General features: G+C 37.1%; 1 protein-coding gene across 1 annotated transcript in view; it reads right to left on the bottom strand.

Moving 5' to 3' along the window:
- Window positions 1–19145, bottom strand: part of USH2A (usherin) — a 372326-nt gene that overhangs the window by 49332 nt on the left and 303849 nt on the right. Inside the window, exons 58-60 of the mRNA XM_059467734.1 lie at window positions 14055–14213; window positions 13251–13413; window positions 7035–7389 (exon numbers count right to left, since the gene is read on the bottom strand). Of these exons, the coding sequence (XP_059323717.1) occupies window positions 7035–7389; window positions 13251–13413; window positions 14055–14213 (677 nt within the window). The remainder of the gene's footprint in view (window positions 1–7034; window positions 7390–13250; window positions 13414–14054; window positions 14214–19145) is intronic.

The following is a 19145-nucleotide window of genomic DNA, read 5'->3' as shown; positions in this document are numbered from 1 at the left end:
TGCAGTCACATAACTGGGCACAAAGGGAAGAATGTCCTCATATTACATATTTCTAACAAATTATATTTAATAAGATGAAGCTTTGTGGGGGTTTCTGTTTTGTTTATTTGGTTTTTACAAATTACAAAACATTCTGTCAGTGGTGTTTCTCTACACTGTCTGGTTAGTTTGATGTTATTCTCACAACTGAAATGCAGACACAGAAAAAATCACAGAGAAAAGCATAAATAAAAAGCACATATAAAAACATATATAGAGAAACAGCATATGGAGCATTTGTGCAATCTCATTTTAGTCATCAGCCTTTAACATTTGGGTGGTCCCCTCTCTCCCCATTCTCTCATGGCTGCAGGTGCACACACAGTAAAGATTACCACTTCCAGAGTGCTGCCCACCACCATCTTTCTGCCAAGAGTAACACCTTTTAAACCTGTCAAGCTGCATTATTCCATTGTGTGGGTTAAGAAAGCTGATTAATCAGTGTAAAAATCAACCACTTTCTTTGACTGACACTTACCAGTAGCAGCACACAAGTGGACCTCAGGAAAGCAGTTATGTGAACAGCTGCAGCCCAAGGATGGTAAATGTCCATGCCTTAGATGTCCTGAACATTTCATGGTCTGTAGAGGTTTCATGCTCTTAACTAGGTCTGAAGACAGCCATTACAAATATTTTTCAAAAGACTTAGCTCTACATGTCTTTCACTCATCAAAAAAAGACTGTACAATGGGTGAGAAATGAACCTTGCCCAAGGAGAAGCCCAAGGATAAAATACACCAGACTTTCCCAAAGAGGTAACTAATTTATTTGTAGAAGAAATTACATTGGTCCAGGCACTCTGGCCTAGTCAATCTAGAGTGTGGTTAGGTGTGGTCAGACATAACTGTATCAGTGGTTTTACCTCTAGCTAGTCCAAAAATTTATTGAAAGACAAAATTCTGTCAGCTTCATGTAACACACTGAATTAGGGAGAGAACATGAAAGAAAAAAAGAAGTGAAATAAACTTCTTGGCTGTAACCTACACTAATTCAAATCACCAGTTGCCTGACAACATATTAAGACCTCACAGACACCAGACAAACCTTTCCTTCCTAATTCACAAGGATTCTTTCCTTCCTGGCAGAGTTCCAGCAGTCTAAAGCTATGCTCCTGTGGCTGCTGGAAACATCCAGGAGACAGTGAAGGGGCCTTGTTCACGGCAAGGATGGTATAAACAGAAGAGCTGAAGCCTCTCTCTTTCTTTCTCACCATTCCCCTCCAGTTCTATTACTACGGTACTCTAAAATCATCAAAGTTGTGCAACAATCCATTTCATCCTTTCTGCTCTAATTAGGCAATTCGACATGTCTGTCTTGATAGGTGAGGCTTACTGAAGCACTTAATCAGTTTCTGGAGGGGCATCATAGTGCCAATCCAAATGCTTATTTAAACAGAGCTGTAGTGCCAAATCCAGCATATTCTGCAGCAGCATGGAAACAACAGAATCTGTGAGACACAGATTGCCTCGCACACTTTTTTAAAGCAGCCTTCAATGTGAAGAAGCACTTGTCCTGTATTCATCCTGTATAAGTTTAACAGGTCTAGAGATTAAAACATGGAAAGCATTTTACATTACTGGGCTTTCCTGGCAAATAAAACAATTAGAGCAATTCCAGTACAAACCCTTCCTGAAACTGTGCTAACAAAGCTTTGAATCTTAAAAGCTGCATTTAAATCAAACAATTCATTTGCAAACCCATCACATACAGCACACACATAGTAGGTGGGGATCATTTCATTGAAATTAGAAAGCAAATGTCTCTATACATGAGAGGTCACCAGTTGTTGTACATTAAAACCTTTTCACTGTTAGGCATAATTAAAATACTCTAACAGTGGTTTCAGTAATTTAAACATTGCAGTATTGTTGTAATATTTTTCTAGGCTTCAAGAGTTCACAATTGTTTGGTCCAATCAAATCTGGGAACTCTCGAGAAGTTATCACCCATCAAGGTAATTACTTTCAAGTTGAAATAATTACTCCATCAATGTTAATGGTCTTTCAACTTCAATAAAGCACTCACCTGCCGATAATCACAGCTAACCTCTTGCTCTCATGCAATTCCCTCTCTATTTAGCAGGTTATATTACAGCCGTTAGAGTGGTCACTTGTCCTGAACAGCTGCTGAATTTCACTTTGATCGTCTGTGAACCATAAAAAAATTAGTCATCTGTGTACGATTTCCCCTAACCCATAAGCCCTTGCAGAGCTGAGGAGATGATCTTTTGGCTGCACTAGGGCACTGCTGAGCTGCCATCTTGTTTCTGGTGGTGGCCACTTTCCACTGCCTAGCACCAGTACAGTAGCCTAATTAACTTTTGCCCTCCACTGCTGTTTACAGCTTTCACTCATTGCTAGTAGCACATCTTCTGAATTTATGGCATGTACAGGGATTGCTTCACTTGCACTCATCCTCTTTTCTTAGGGTGCACCCAATTTCTCAGGCATCTGCAATAGGCATATACAAAAAAGTTTCACCGGTGTCTCTCCTTGGCACATATTTTTCTTATTCTTGTGGCAACAATCTTCATTACTTCTATGAGAATGTTGCCATGTACACTACTAAATACCACAATACTGAATAGTCTGTACAAGGAAGTTAGTAACTGTGTTGTATCTCATCTCTAATGCTGCCAGATGTTCACAGGTCTATATGAAGAAATAGAAGTGAAGGACTACACATGAATGTATTATGCATTTTTAAATGCTGTTAATAGAAAGAAACTAACTCTGGATGCATGATTCCAGATATTTGTAAAATCGTGCATAGGAGGCATGAATATATGGCAGTACTGGCCACTCAAAAATATTTCTGATATATTATTTTTGATAAGGAGGTTTTTAACAAGTAAACTATACTTAATATTCTGACTCAGTTTATTTGACATGAAAATTCTGTCTGCTTATAAGAACGCAATCATGTTAGCCAAGGCTTCATCCTCCTACCAAAGTCTTTATTACTGCTATTCTGCATTGTGTCTACAGATTTCCCTGTCACAGCACCTGCCAAGAGAAGCTTGGCCAGTGCAGTTATATCTCATCTCCCCAAATAATGCAAGGGAAGCCAATATGTGTTCTCAACTGTTAGCACAGCTGCATCCAAACCAGAGGCTTTGCTGGGGCAGTGATAGCAGCTAAGAGATGTATTAATTTTTTTCACCCCAAGCTGGCATGGTTATGCAAAAAATAAAAAGCCTTTAAGGATAAGTTTGGCCTGAGTGCCTCACATTGCAAAACACATTGTGAGAAGACCTGTGCACAGGTGCAGGATTTCCCAGGAATAAGACCTATAATGCTTACACTTATCTCTTGCATCCTCTAAAAAGCATGTTGTACTTTGATCTACGCTTGGCTGAGGTGAATTTAACACACTGAGACCTTGCTTCTACATAATAATAATAATTGGTGGGCACTGCCCGTAACAGGCAGTTTTCCTTTTTAACCCTCTGGATGCTTTTTTTTCTCCAAGTGTTTTCGAACAGCTACATATTTTTATGGTTTTCTGCTCATCTTCCTGGCTTTGAACTCTCCTGCTCCCAGTAAACAACCAAACACTTGATATAGCTGTCATAGGAAAAACAGCATTACAGACCCACAAAATGTCTGTGAAGAAATGTCCAAACCTACCAAGAGTTCTACCTCACAGCAACATTTGGAATACAGAAGTTAAAGAGCTGTGATGCTTTGATGACATCTGGCAGGCACTCATTGGCTTTATAATGAAATCAGCTCTGGGTTCTCTGTTCACAAGCTTAAGTCCTAAGTTTACAAGAGTGAGAAGCTTGCTTTGACAATCTAGGCACTTAATGCAGATTTCTGTAAATGAGAACCTCCTGAAAATCCCTTCCCCTATAAACACACTCATGTTAATGCTTTCAAGACACTAAATACGATTCCTGCTTTAGAGGGTTAAAATGAACTGCAAAGACATTGTGGGAGACACTTGTGCTGCTGTAACCAGTCTTGACTTGACTTTGCTCTGCAAATAAACCTGAATGTCAGTTTAACTTGCTGTCACCTAACATCTGTCACTACACTCCTGGCCAAACAAGCCAAGGAAATGGGTGACACTGCTCCCTAACTGTGAAGGATCAAAATGGCTCATGTGTATGTCACTTGCTTCTAACAGTGAGGACACCCTCCTTTCATTTCATGAGGAGCAGCTTTTCCTCTGAGAATTGAGTTCTCATTTTTATCTCCACAGGCAGTGTACAATTTCAATGGGTCATAACCTTAAGGTACGAGACAGCCATACCTTTGACATATTAACTCAAATATATCTTAATGGGGAATAAATAGATGGATTTGGGGAAGTATAGTGATAAGTATAGGGTAAGTCTGCTAAATCGTTTGAAAACCCAAAAGATGCTTCTCATTTGTCTCTGAAATGGACGGAAATGAAGCTGTTATATGAGAACAGTCTTCAGGGACATTAGCAAAGGCTTAATTTGTATCCTGCAGTGTAATAAGGACTGTATTTCTCCTCTAAGTTTTGGTCAAGCTTTATGTCCTGGGGCAAGCAACCAGGGTGCAACCAAGAAGCGCAAGGGTGGGATCAGCCACCGACATTCTAGCACTGGGGTTTTTTCCTGGAATAATCTAATGGGATAAGAATGGAGTCTAACAGATTAAATAAAGGACAAAACTCATTGCTTTCTTAATACTTTAAGTCTTACTTGTAACATGGAAGCTTGTGAGAGAGAATGACTAATGGCATATCCCATGAGGGAGCTCCAATAGAGATGCTTTAGGAGATTAAATGATTTAGCCTAGTACCATGAAGGCTATATTTTAAAGGGGCAGAAGTTTAATCATTGGAATTCTAGTTCCTTCAATAAAATTACATTTTAATTAAAGTATCTCATTCACAAAGCTGAAGTTGAAGGTATATCAGCAATGTCATGATAAAATTCTATTTTTAAGCGTTTCTAACTTTAAAAGTTGGTGTCCAGGTTTTGGCCTGCTGGGATAATTGACATAACCTCCTGCAGATATCTTTGATAACATGACTCCATGCACTTTATGTCAATATCTTTGATTCAAAGCTTTAGCTGTTCTGCTATATTCAGAAGAGGTAGGATCTCAGGTCCTTGGTATAAATCAGCAACAATTCCACTCAGTTAATGCAGCTGCAACAGTTTCAAGTAAGTGCAACTGATGGAGCAGATGTGCAAAAAGATTTGTCCCCAAAGGGTAGTATAATATTTTAAATAAAAATGGGTAGCAAATACCATAATTGACCCATGTTCAAGACAAAGACAGTAGAAAACCATACAAGCCAGCTTTTCTGCATTGCTACTAGAACAGCTATACATATGCTGCCAGAATGTAATTTTGATTCAGGATACTGTTTGGGGAAAATAAAGGATTTTGGAGCCAGGAAAATACTAATTCAGTAAATAATAGCTTGTTAATCTAAAAGGCTTTTAACTGATGCTGTTAAAGAAACACACTGTAGCAACATTACTTAAAATACCATTTTGGTAGGTTTTATTGCCCACAGTACAACCATCTTGGACAGTTTCTGTTGTTGTTAGCATGCTTAGAAGACATTGCAATGCATGACCAGCCAGGTCAATTCTGATACTCAGAACACATTGCATGCTGCTGAAGCAGAGCAGCAGGAGAAGCCCTGGCTTTTCACTGGTTTTAAAATCTTAGGTGCATCATTGCAATTATGATGGTGGTAATTTTTCTTACAAGAAGTAAAGGGAGCTAAGCACCAAAATGCCACTGAACTTTATAATCCCAATATACTTTTTTAAACCTGGCATGCTGTGCAATGTGAACGCAACTGCTTCAGAAGGCAAAAGTATATTATTCCTATAACTCAGTTCAGAAACTGTTCTCCTTTTCAGAAAAAAAAAAAATTACAAACTGAATCCATTTAGGATTAGACACAAAAATGGTCTGAAACTCTATGATCAAGGGTATGTAAGATTAGCAAGCTGGAAACTTCTTCCACTGTGTCATGTGGAGATTTGGCTGAGGAGGTTACTCAAAGGTTACTACTGAGTATTCCAGAGAAAGCGTTTTGGGATCTTACTTGAATTGCCAACCACATACTTCAAAATTGGGATAATAAAGAATTTAGGGGATTTCTGGTGTTATTCAAAAATACCATGGACTACGGAGATTCTAGGTTTATGAACTTGAGGTGGCACTGCTGAGGAAACCAAACTTTATTACAACCTCCTTAAACTTTTAAAATTTCTTTTCAGAAGACAATAAAGTACACAAGCTGTCCTAATACACAACAGTTCAGTCCAATAATTTATAAACTGTCTTGCTATAGAAAGACTAGAATGCAATATACAGGGGGGAGGAACATTTGTGCATTTGTGGTAAATGCACAAAACACAACCATTTCTGTCACTGGTTTACACAATGTTGTTAGTCAGTTCACAAAACAATGTGTTTTTCTAAATCTGTCCTTTCACATACTGAATAGAAACATGAAAAGAAAGCTAAGGGAAAGACAGATCAGCAGGGAAAAGTAACATTCCAATGTAAGTGAATGAATTGGAAATAAAAGTAGAACTGCTCTTATTACTGATGAATTATGAGGGAAACATGCAAATGGGTTGCATATATGAACTATGTAATTACTAATTAATTCATTCACTTTATGATTCCAACTGAAATAAAAAATTAATTCTATACAAGGAGGAGTGATATTGCTGTTCTTTGTGCAGGTACTGTGAAACTATTTTGTCAATCAGACAAAAAGTTCAGGATGGTATTTTCAGAGCAAGGCTGACAAATGCATGACACATACATGCTTTTGAGTAATCTACTTGCCTCTACCAGAAATCCAATGTTAGCATGAAATGTTTCAGTCTGTGTTGGGCCAAACACAAAACTTAAGCCAACAAAACACCAGGTAACTGGAAACCTCGCTTTTCTAACCAGGGTTAAGGGAGAGTTTAAAATGCAACAGAGATCAAAGCAGAGTGAAACATCTTAAAACTGTTTTTGTGGCCCAGTTCTTACCATTACAGTGAGAGCTGTGACAGCTGGGCTGCTGAGGGTCGGGTCGCTGTGCTTTTCTTGGTAGACCACTCGGTACAGAGAGATGAGCCCGTTGGGGGAGAGCGGCTGGCTCCAGTTCAGCCGCACCGAGTACGCGCTCGTGGCTTGTGCCCAGGGGGCTCCCATGCCCCAGGGGGAAGCTTCCAGAGTCTGGGCTGAAGCCCACAAGCTGTCCACAGAGCCCACGGAATTTTGAGATCTAGCACGGTACTCATAGAGGGTAAAAGGCTGGAGAGCATCGGAAGCATCAATGAATTCCAAAGGTCCTTCAGTCCAGATGAACAAAAGCAGCTCTTCTTGACTGCCCACAGGACGTCTGGAATTAAACCAAAACCAGTGTGTTTAAAATAGTAAACTGCTTCACCAGTCACATAATAGTTAATCCTAAAGTTCCAAGTTCAGCTTGTATCTCAGAAAAATACAGAAATTATTTCACATTACACATGCACAAAGAACAGACTACCTATCTTTGCATCTTAAAAGCATTTCCCTGAATTTGTGTTAGGTTCTGAGTAGTGAAGAAGAGATTTTTGAGGCAATCAGTGATTCTCCTTTATCTAGAAAAATACTATAAAACATGGCAAACAAGTGTGCTGTCATGGTCCAGGGCAGCAGAGCAGCAACACAACAGCATGTTGTCCTTCTAGGATAGAACACACCACAAATGAGACTTTCAGAACTTAGAACATGAAATTTTAAATCTATCTCTATTTGCTGAGCAATAACTTAAATTGAAATATGGGTGCAAGTTTTCAGCATTTCTGAAAATCAATTTATTTACTGAGGTACTTACCTCAGAATCCCTAATTTATTGAAAAATTGTGACCAACTTACTGGAGAAAAATGTTATCTAGAGAATAAGGGATAAGTATTCTATCGTGCCCTCAAAACTAAAGCTGTGCACTTTCAAAATCTGATTTTCTCACACTAAATATCCCATTGTTTCTTGCAAATTGAATAAGTAATCCCTTGTGCATAAACTTAGCTAAATTTGCAGCTCCACCACCAAACCTCATTAAAATATCACACATAATGTTTTTTGCAATAAACAACACCTTTTTTCCAACACTGTTTTTCTTTAAAAATGCAAACCTAAGATACATGAAGAAAATTCACTTTATTGGTTTTTGGCACAATGGGTTTTTCTTTTTGTGCATATGTACATATATGTATACATAGACACACACATATATATATAGCATTACTACTGCAGATATGCTTGCCTTGGACCTGGTGTTATCCTGAGTACCAGAGATTACAGATGATCCTCAGCCCCTTTGTAATATGCCCCCTTCTTCTATATAATTTACAGCAGTTTTAATAAGCTGAGTACTCATCTTCAAAACAGAGTTATCAAATCAATTCTTTCACTTGGCATAGAAATGTTTGTGTGAAATTAAGTTGGTTACATTTAAACAGTGTGATAAATCTCAGTGATGGTTGGGCTGTACTGCACATGAATTTAAGTATTTCCCCTACTCTTCACAGGAACCTTGGCTTTTGCAGAACATAAAAGCACTTTCACCCTTCCATGCCAATAACAAAAATCCAAATTACATTATCTGCCACTTTTATTGCAAGTAGGGCAAATTTGCAGAAGTAAAATTGGTTTGTCTGGCTACTGGGTGTCATCATCACTACACACACACCAGAAGTTGAAGAACATTTATTTGGCAAGAGAAAAATCTGTGTTTCAAAGAATGCTGTAGGATTTTATCTTGTAGGTCAAACCAGGAATAAATGTAATAATAAAAAAGCATTGATTTTTTAAAACTGATAATATTAGCTGCTTATAATAATATATTCCCAGGTATTAGCATGCAAATATGAATAACATAATGAATGCAAGTGTGTACACAGCTGTTTATTCATCCTTTGTGTATATGCATATATAAGGCAGGAACGAAGACATTATTTTCTCATACGAAACTGAATAAGTTTTGCTAAATTCTGAGATAAGCAGATTATATGGACACTGTTATGTTTAACACTGGATATGTTAAAGTGTGATTAAAAAAAAAAAAAAAAGAGTGTTGAGGTACAATATCTCTGTCATAGTGAAACAGGCAAATTGTAAGATATGTCAATACTGAGGGTTGGTTGGCAAAACTGGGCAAAGACTGGCAGATAGAAGAAGCAGGAAAGATTCCCTAGAAATTCTTGGTCTGTCTGTAAAATTCAGGGTCCAAAATTTCCCATTGTCTCCAAAATTCCAGCAACAGTTTTTGATACAATTGCCCATGCTCTATTATAATGGCAAGTTAAGCCTCCTGCAGACCTCTCCCTTGGATGCTGTTCACTGACGTAATGCAAGACACATAATTTTGAAAGGTGAATCATTACTACATCTTTCTCCTGCACCTAAAAATATAGTCTTTTTTCTGTGTACCAAAAAACATGTCTAAAAAAATCTCTGTAAATAAGGGAAAAGAGAGTACATTTTAATGCAAGAAAGTCACATTTAATGTGTCTTGCTGACCAAACAGTATGGGACTCAAATAAATATATAAATTTATGTTTTATAAATATTCTACACTCTGTGATAAACAGTTTTTTCACGCTGAATGATCAAATATGCCACCAACTGTAAGCTGATTCACAAGCAAAGCTGTACAATGTAGCCTGGTTAAGTATTTAGATCTTATTACTGCTGAATATTTAATGAATGAAACTTATGGTTAGGTAAATGGTTCCATCTGTAGTGCTAAAAACCGGAATATCTTCATGTATGAATAAACTTTGAACAGAAGTGGTTGAACAATCTGTAATCATTTCAATCGTTTTAAGATTTAAGATTCAGCTGCTCATTTAACTGGAAGTATTTCTTGTGTACAATGAGCTGCAAAGGAGAGAATAACATTTCCAGGAGCTGGAAGCCGTCTCTTCATCTGCATAGTCTGATTTGCTGCTTATATTCATTTTGAAGATGTTCAGATAGTTATTTTTATAAGGGCAAATTCTCCCTGCCCCAGTGCCAATCTGAGGCAGATGACACAAGAAGGAGGATATAATCTCCTTTGTGACAGATAACTCCAGAGCTGTGCTGCAGCAACGCCGACTGCAGCGCTCGCCCCTCGGCTTCCCTGCGTGCGCGGCAGCGGCGAATCCCCCAGGTCTCCAGGGTCAAACCAGAATTATTCCTCACATGTTTACCTTTCACCATACAACCAAATGACATGTTTTAGCAGAGCGTGCTGCTTTCCTTAACAGTGAGTTAATTTTAGGAACGCTGACAAGTCTTGGGGTAAAATTCAAACAATCAGGGAATCACGTTGTCAAATGTGGGGGAACAATGCAACATATTAGCAATGCTCCCCCTCTGCAGTTTCACATTTAATTAAAAAAAGAAACCTTACTTACATTTGTATTCAACCAATCTACACTAATGTAGCTTTCATAATTTGGGGTATTTTTTTAAAAACATGAGTTTCGATGCAAAAAAAAAAAAAAAGAATAGAAGGAATTTGAAGTTATTGCATGTAATATACTAGTTTATATTGGGTATTAGATCAATTACAGGTATAAATAAATGCCTTCAGGAGTTCTCATATTCAATGACATAACCATCCATAGGGATTCCTACATTAAACCATCCTGTAACATATGTTCCTTGGACGCTGTCTTGGGTACAACTCATGGTTAAGGGTATACAATTAAGCAATGAATTAATCATAAAGAGTCAGTCTGGAAGCCTCTCCACTGCAAGTTACGACAGCCAGTGAGACATGTCTTCTGCCTTAAATTGCCTTTTGATTTTTCTGCTACATTTTCACCACCACGACTGCTTAGCTAATGAGAGCTACATTTCAATCTCACAAATGTACACTAAATAATATAATCTTATTGGGCAGGACATAGACAGTTTGACAAAAAAATTCAGACACTCCCTTAAGGAAGTAACCAACCAAAATACTTCTACTTTTACAGGCATTATGTATGTAAGGGCCACGTCATGTGTCTCCTATACAGTGCATCCTATTAATCAACAGAAAGCAGTACCATTAGCTCATGTGACCTACAACTTACTAAAATGCAGCAACAAATATATATATAATCTATTTTCATAATATTTTTTTTCAGAGTAGCAACTTCTGAGGTTGGCAGAGCAATGTTATGTCATGACGAATTGGAACAGAACAAGATTAGATGATTATCTCATGAACCAGATCTTTTCTTGTTCATAAACTCTTCTAAGTTGTGGTCCTTGTTAGAAAAGTTTAAAAGCCTCAGATCTGTGTTTAAAGACACTTTAATAATCAAAGAAACTATCACCATCTCCTCTATTATAAAATAACATTTAAATTTTTGGTTTCTAGCAAAATGGCTGCAAACTTGGGAGTAGTTTTATGATGCTAGAGGAAAGCATGAGACCTGCCACTTTAATGCAGAGATCTGCACACACACACTAGGTCCCCAAGCATCCCAGGTTTTGAGTTAAATGAATTTATTTTGGTGGTGATGCAGTAAGGAAGAGGCACACACTGAAGAAGAAATTACATTCCATAACCTCCCATAGAAATACTGCAGTCTTGCTGCTATAACAATGTAAGGCCATGTGTGGCTACAAAATGAAAAAGAACTATGTGCTTACATCCCATTTCTGATTTTTTTGCAGCTATCTGAGAAAGATTTGATATTGTTGTTGTCTAAGCACATTTAAACTTCAGCTGAAATAACTGCCAAGTGATTCATGCCTATGTAGGTGAATATACCGATTGTATCTGGAGCCCCAGTGCGCCATTTTCATTTCACTTTAAATAAAAAACAAAATGTATCTATGTCAGTCAGTGCCCTTCTGCTGTACTCAGAGGTATCAAACAGGCTACAATTATGATTGTGAAGTGATTGTGTCACATTGGAGGAAGGTTTATTGCTTTTGAGTCTGCTAGGCAGTAACACATTCTGTTTCATATTACTCTTTATATCATTGTTTGGCTGTGACTAGAATAATCAAATGCCATCAAATGCTGTCAAATTCAATTTACAGTATTTTTCACTGAAGTAGGCTTTCTGCATTATATTTCCTGTTTTCCCTTTCTATGGTTGCCATGGAATAGCAGCAGTAATCATCAGCTTTATTTACAAAACCAACAGAGTGAAGACATGTCTTGGGCTATAACATACACTTTATTCCTCTTTATGCAGGGGAGGGACTTGGGGTTTTGATCAGACAATTAAAAAAAGGCAAACAAAAGGGTATTTCAAGACAGCAGGAATTTTTAGAGACCACTAACGTCTTTGAATGAATTTATATTAATTATCACCGAGGATTCCAAAAGGTAATTGGATTTCCTGTCTTCTCAGTCACACCTCTAATATAATAAAAAAGTCCCAAACTCTTTGTGGGAAGTTAGGATCAACCCAGCATGTCTTTGCCACACATACTTAAGAATTGGAAAACCCAGGAACTTTAGAGTTTAAATCCCTCAAATATATAGCTCGAGTTTTATATTCTCTGACTTCTGAAGCCATTCAAGAAGGTCGCTGCAGTGAGCTTTTAACAAAGGCTCAACAGGCACAGCAGAGATCAGTGCTCTGCTAGTTTCATACTGCCCAGAACATTGCTATCTGTACAGAAAAATCCTCACACAGGGCTTAGGAAACTCCTCATAGCAAGTGAGAAAGCATCAGGCAACAACCTACACAGGGCAGATGAATACAAACACCAAGGTACATAAACAGATGCACTGTAATCACTGTCCGGCTTACTTACGTATGAACATAATTTATCCTGGAAAATTGATCTGTTTTAGAAACCTAGATACCTTTTTCTGCTCTTGAAAGTCTCAGAATTGGTGAATTACTCCTCTTTCTATTACAAAATTCTCAACTGTCTGTCAGAGAAAAGTGAAGTTTGTACCTAGTGGCCCTGGTAAGCACAGTACAAGTATCTATCCTACAAACTTTTCCTAAGATTTTTTTTTGTTCCTTTGAATTTTAAAACGTACTTCCACATGCTTTTTTGTCATTTGTAGTTCAGGAAGATGATTCTTGTTTGAGTTCCTATTCCTAACATGGCCATTCATGGATCAGCTTCTTACCTTAGCATTTGAAAGGTAATATATACATATTGTTTCAAATATACTTCTACACTTTTTTTCACCTCCCAAAACATCAAAGAATAAAGAAAGGAACTGTTAAGTAGGACTAAGAATCTGAGGTGATAAGCGCATTTACCTGTAGATAAAGTAGTTAGTAATGATGCCATTTGGTTTCCTGGGTGGTGCCCATTTCACTTCTATGAGTGCAGGTCCAATTGCTTTAACAACAGGTGGGCTCAGTTCTCTGGGAGGTGCTTCAGCAGTTCTTGCATATGTCTGACCACCCACGCCACACCCACCTACAGAAACAGACATTTGTGTAGGGATAAGACTTTTTTCCTCAACAAAGCATACATTATAATCAAATGAATGTCAAGTAAAGAAGCTGCTGGTGGAAATTCTCATTTCACCTCATTTCATTGTTAAATACTCATTTAAATTACCACAACTCTACTGATGAATTACTCCTGATTTAGAGCAGTGTGAGTGAGGGGCAAATTGGTTCAAAATTGTCATTTTAGAAATACTTATCTCAATAAGTTTTTGAAAATTTCCATCAAAGACAGGGAATTTCTAATTTTCGGGCTCTTCTCTCCTGTCTTTATGATCATCACTTCTTGTTGGTGAGTAATTACAGAACTGATTCAGTTCTGTACATCCTTTTTCAAAGATCTTTAAGCTGCCTGTGAAGAGCCTTTAATAAAGTGGCACATATAATCTAAAATACATATTTTAAACCTCCATTTGATATATTCATGATACATGGAGAAGTACACACGTGATACATGGAGAAATATTTAATGCTTCATTCAGTGCTAGGCCTTCTTTTTACTAGGCAAACATTTGACTCCAATGTAAAGAATTTCATCTGTTTTGCAGAGTTGCATCTACCTGCAAAATCCCTTCCAGCACCACAGATGAGTGTTTTAAATTGCCTTACCACTCTGGCATGCTTGTATTCTTATCTCATACAGGGTGTAGGGATCCAGGCCATCGACAAAGGCAAAATGTGCGCGTCCCACCGGCTTCACCAGCAGAGTGGGACTGCTCGCATTTAGCAGGATGTTGTATTCCAAAGGCACATTGACAACGAATATCCCTGTTGTGAAACAGAGAGGAACCAGTGATTATCTGAAACACTAACAACAGTGCAGGACAACTTCAAAGAGCCAATTCATCACATGCAATTTTAAACGTAAGCCCCCTCTGGAGGTTTTCCCTACTGCTCCTTTGAAAACTACAATCATTTAAATATAAACTGAAACAGATCCATCTGCAGATTGCAAGTGGAAGACAGACATTATGGTTCTTAGGTAAGAATCAAAATTCAGTTCAGTCAATGCCTGTTTTGCAATTGCCACTTCTGGGAAGACCGACCTTATGACTTGGTATTTTGTATTTTGTATTTTGGAGGAGTAACAGCTACTAATGTTTGAATAGTCATATGATCAAACAAGTGAATTGCAACCATTCAGCAAATTGTGCCTTTTTAGCCCAACAGCAGTGGCTGAGTGTAGGTTCTTAGCCCGCTTCACCAGTGGAGTACAATACAATAGCTCGAGCCAAGAAACATATAATTTTAAATGATGTACAAACAAACTCTTCAGTTTTTGTTAAAAAAAACCCCTTTCATCTTTTAGTATTTGAATACAAGAAACATATAATTTTAAATGATGTAAAAACAAACTCTTCAGTTTTTGTTAAAAAAACCCCTTCATTTTTTAGTATTTGAATTCAAACATTTTCCCCATCTATTCCTATCCCCATGCTGTCAGTTCTTAATTTTCCAGATCTCTTGAAAAACTCAATTCCTTCAGAAGATTACAAGCTAAGCCATATACCATCCCTTTAGAACAATAGGCAGATGTTCCTGGATCTTCTCATTTCTTCCACATGACATCTCTAAGAGTTCTGTTTGATTGTTTGGTGGTTTTGTTTGGTTTTTGGTTCCCTTGAGCAGTAATATATTTTTAGGAAATAGGCTCTAGGTTTTTTAATTTTTGTCCACTGTTGACTGGTCTGTGCAGACAGCAGCAGTTTCATAAAACCAAGAGAACAACCAAAGAAGAGTTTGTTTGAAGTGTGTTTCCTTCATTCTGCAGTCACATAAGGAACAGCCTTAAGAAAGGACGGAGTACAGACCAGACAAGGTTCATCTCTGAGATGAGTCAAAATATATCTGATCAGTAAAATCACATTTCTCTTTCAACACAACACCTACTTTAGATGTCACAGAGATGTCTTTGTGACTTGCAACAAGGACCAGATGCCTGTGAGCAGTTCTGAGACTTGTCCAGACCTTGAGATTCCTTCCTTTTTTAACTTTGGAAAACAACTCAGCTTTCCTCCTAATTACAATTTTGGCCCTTTTCTGATAAAGCATCTACGTTGATACTACTACGCTGAAGCTACAAAGAGCATTTTTTTCCACTGCTGTGCATCTGTTAGATGGGGTTTTTTTTTAGCTAAGTATGTATGTGAATATGTATAACTAAAAACCATAAGTTTGCAAGAAATCAGAGATTTCAAGTTTAGTCCTGGTACTATGAACAACTGATGTACTTTGAAAGATCAGAAAAATCTTTGAAACACCATGTTTTTACAATTCTCATAAGAAAAAGAGAATATAAAAATCCCAAAGAAATAACATGCAGCTGCCTGACTTGATGCTAGACAGAGAAAATGCCATTACACTAAAAAGCTGAAAAATAGCCCTGAAGTAGAGCCATGACTTCAATCTTATTCAACTGCTCAGCTTACAGGAAGAACAAAGATGTTGTTAGGAACTGTTGGAAGAGGTGAAGGGAAAAGGAGACAAAAAAAGCAGAAATTCCTCTGTAAAATTTTCCTTCTTCAGTGTAAAAGTTACAAGAAAAATACCAAGATAAAATCATTAGGAATGGAATAACAGAAGTACAACTTTCTAAATCAAGGACGATGGTACAGAGTAAACCTCTGAGAGATGATCTTGAGGTAGACTAGTTTTGCCTCAAAGAAAATTATTTTTTGCCTCATATATGGAAGACAAAATGCTCCAGAAGAGTGCACTTGAGTTTGTAGTGTAAAATTTTTAAAGTAATTAAAAATGTAGTATTAAAGAAAAATAATAATTATTACTACTATTATTATTAGTAGTAGTATTTCCACACTATAATTGGAGGGTCTATAAAGTATACAATAGAATATCTGAAAGAGTTTGAAATGGTACAGAGCACACCAATAGAAACCTTTATTTAATCTCCTAGTTAAGGTCCCCTTCTTTTCCACTCCTGAAAACTGACCAGACATTTCAGCTAGAAAAACCCATTCCTTTATGAGAGTGATATAATTCAGTTTTTTGCATCTCATCAGGGCATTTATTCTAGGCAAAAATCACTAGAAACCTTTGAAATTGAAACTATTCAGAATGCTTGATTTCCCAAGGAAGATTAAATACAAACAAGGACAGCTGAATCCAGCCATCAGTATGCAGCAAAGGACGCCTATTTCAAAATAAATGACCTATCCAACAATGTTGGACAGTGTTCAGTCCATATCACAAATTATTAAAAAAAACTCACGCCTGAAACACTAAATCTTAAAATTCTGATAAATTTTACACTATATTAGGAATGAAACCAATAGTAAATATGCTCAGGAGAAAAAATATTCTCAAGAAGAGAAAATGAAATTTTAAATAAAATCACATAAGCATCCTGAAAAATTCCAATGTCCAATGGAATCTTTCTACACTTTGATCAAATTCATTGACTATAAAGATCAAAGGATCACTTCCTAATCTGAAAAATTGTAATATATATTCTTACAACACAGAATCTTGTAAAAAACCCCTTTTGCTCAGAACAGCCTTCAGCATCTGCAGCCAGTCTGAAACCACTACCTCGTGTGCTCTGATGACTGAAGGAAATGAAATGGGCATATTTGTTAAAGTCATCTGGGAAACCACACGACTTGGTTAGTTCCAGAGTTCATAAATTTATGTCAGAATAAAAGGAACCGTAAAAGCACAAGTGAACCAATTTACCCTAAATGCAAATGGCAGTTTTGTTATTTGGTGTCAAAGTTACCATGAGCACAATGACAACCTGCCATAACACATTTTCATGTTCACTAAAGAACAAGGATTTAGTTGGTTAATATTCCCAGCAATACTCTTTTTCATAATTTACAACAACTAGATGCTGATAGATTATTTAACATTTATGAAGTTAAGATGTAATCAGAAAAACCCTGATTATCTTTACAAATAAAAAAGTTAAATTATTCCACTTTTTTTTTCTCTGTGACTTCATTTCACAGCAGGTGCATATTTTGCAATGGGACAAATCAATCAAATGAAACCCTGGGTTTTTCTGGGCATATTTGGATAACATTTAATGGACAATTCTGTGCAAAACTCTGCAAATTAGGTTTGACGGCTCTGTGTACTTCAAAACTAGGATAGGTCAAAAACAGAATTTGCAGCACAGGATGCTTAAAACTTGGGATAAAAAGGCACAGACTTATAGACTGGTCAGCCAGAATCTGTTTGAAGTTAATTGCTGAAAATTACTTTACTATGATGTGAAATCACATCACAATTAAAGCAAAATAACTAAAACTTTTTCACTTATAGGAAACAAATACTGAAACATTATCTATTTTAAAGTTATATTTTAATATTTAAATTCACGAAACAAAACAATCTATTTGGCTTCCTGATATTAACTATTTACATTATGCTTCAAATATCCAGATGTCTCAGTCTGGTTGCATCAAGTATTCCCACCAAGACTCTGAAAACAGTAACAGCTGGGGATGCTGACTGTTTGCAAGACGCAAATCTTTGGATATTCAACTTGAAAACCTATCCTACAGAGAGGTGGAGCAAACAATAATTTACTCAAAAAAACCAAAAATGAGAGCCTGTGACAATGGCTTATCAAAAGTTCCATTTTCTAGACCACAAGAAACCAAGTTAGTTGGGGAAGCTGTGACAAATACATGGTATTCAATGCCATGTTTGATCCCAAGAAGAATAAAGTAAGAATCCAGATTTCAAATAACTGTCATTCTAACTGAAAGCAAACCTGGAGGTGGATAAAGTGTTATAAAATGACGAAGAAGAAAATATTTTAACCCAGATGATCTTTAATATATGAACCAGTATCCTAGGAGCAGAGGACAGGATCCTATTTCGAGCACATTCAGCTTTCAAGTCACCACCAGCCACAACAACCACAAGAATCAGATCCCCAGTGAGGAGCAGTGGGGCTGCCAATGAGCTGGAATGCAGGATGGATACCTGCCTACCTATCAATAACATTTATGGGGGAAATCACGGTGGAGTTTTTTCCATTTGGCTTTCTGCTCTATCCATGGCACTAAGAGTTGTTCCATAATAATTGTAACATATCCTTCCTTAGCATATCAGTGAAATGTACCATACCTCTGAGGTCTGTGCTCTGAGGAAGATAATGGAATACCTATTTTAGAAAATAAAGCCCTATTTTCCACAGTGAGTGAGGTGTGTCAAGCATTTTTTCCTGAATCCATCACTTTAACAACTACTGGGCCACCTTGCTCTTTAGCTAAGTCAGGAGTTTTGAAATGCTACATATCTATAAAGTCATAAGACCTAGATATATTACAGATGCTGGAATGTTATAATTAAACCATCCAAAAGGAAGGTCTTTGTAATACAATGTGTCCATAATTAATCCTGAGGGTGATTATTTGATCCAAATTTATTACAGCAGCTAAGACAGAATGCCAAAACAGCCCTGATATCCACAGACAGGAAGACACTATGAACAAGTACATTCTCATCAAAACTTTGTTAATTAAAAGCACTTTTTTGACATCAAGTCTACAGCAGTGAAAAGAACAGTTTTGTCCAAGAGCAACTGCCAAGCCTGACAATCCTTATAAAAAAAGATGCATTCTCAGTTTATAAGGAAAACCTATATTGCCTCAATGCAGCCTACTGTGAGACAAGGATTTATGCACAGAAAGGCAATAGATCAGAAAAAGAAAAATAGTTACTCTATGT

This window comes from Ammospiza nelsoni, chromosome 3 (genome assembly GCF_027579445.1).
Source record: "Ammospiza nelsoni isolate bAmmNel1 chromosome 3, bAmmNel1.pri, whole genome shotgun sequence".
In the NCBI taxonomy this organism is placed as follows: Eukaryota; Metazoa; Chordata; class Aves; order Passeriformes; family Passerellidae; genus Ammospiza; species Ammospiza nelsoni.
This window is presented reverse-complemented; position numbering and strand designations above follow the sequence as displayed.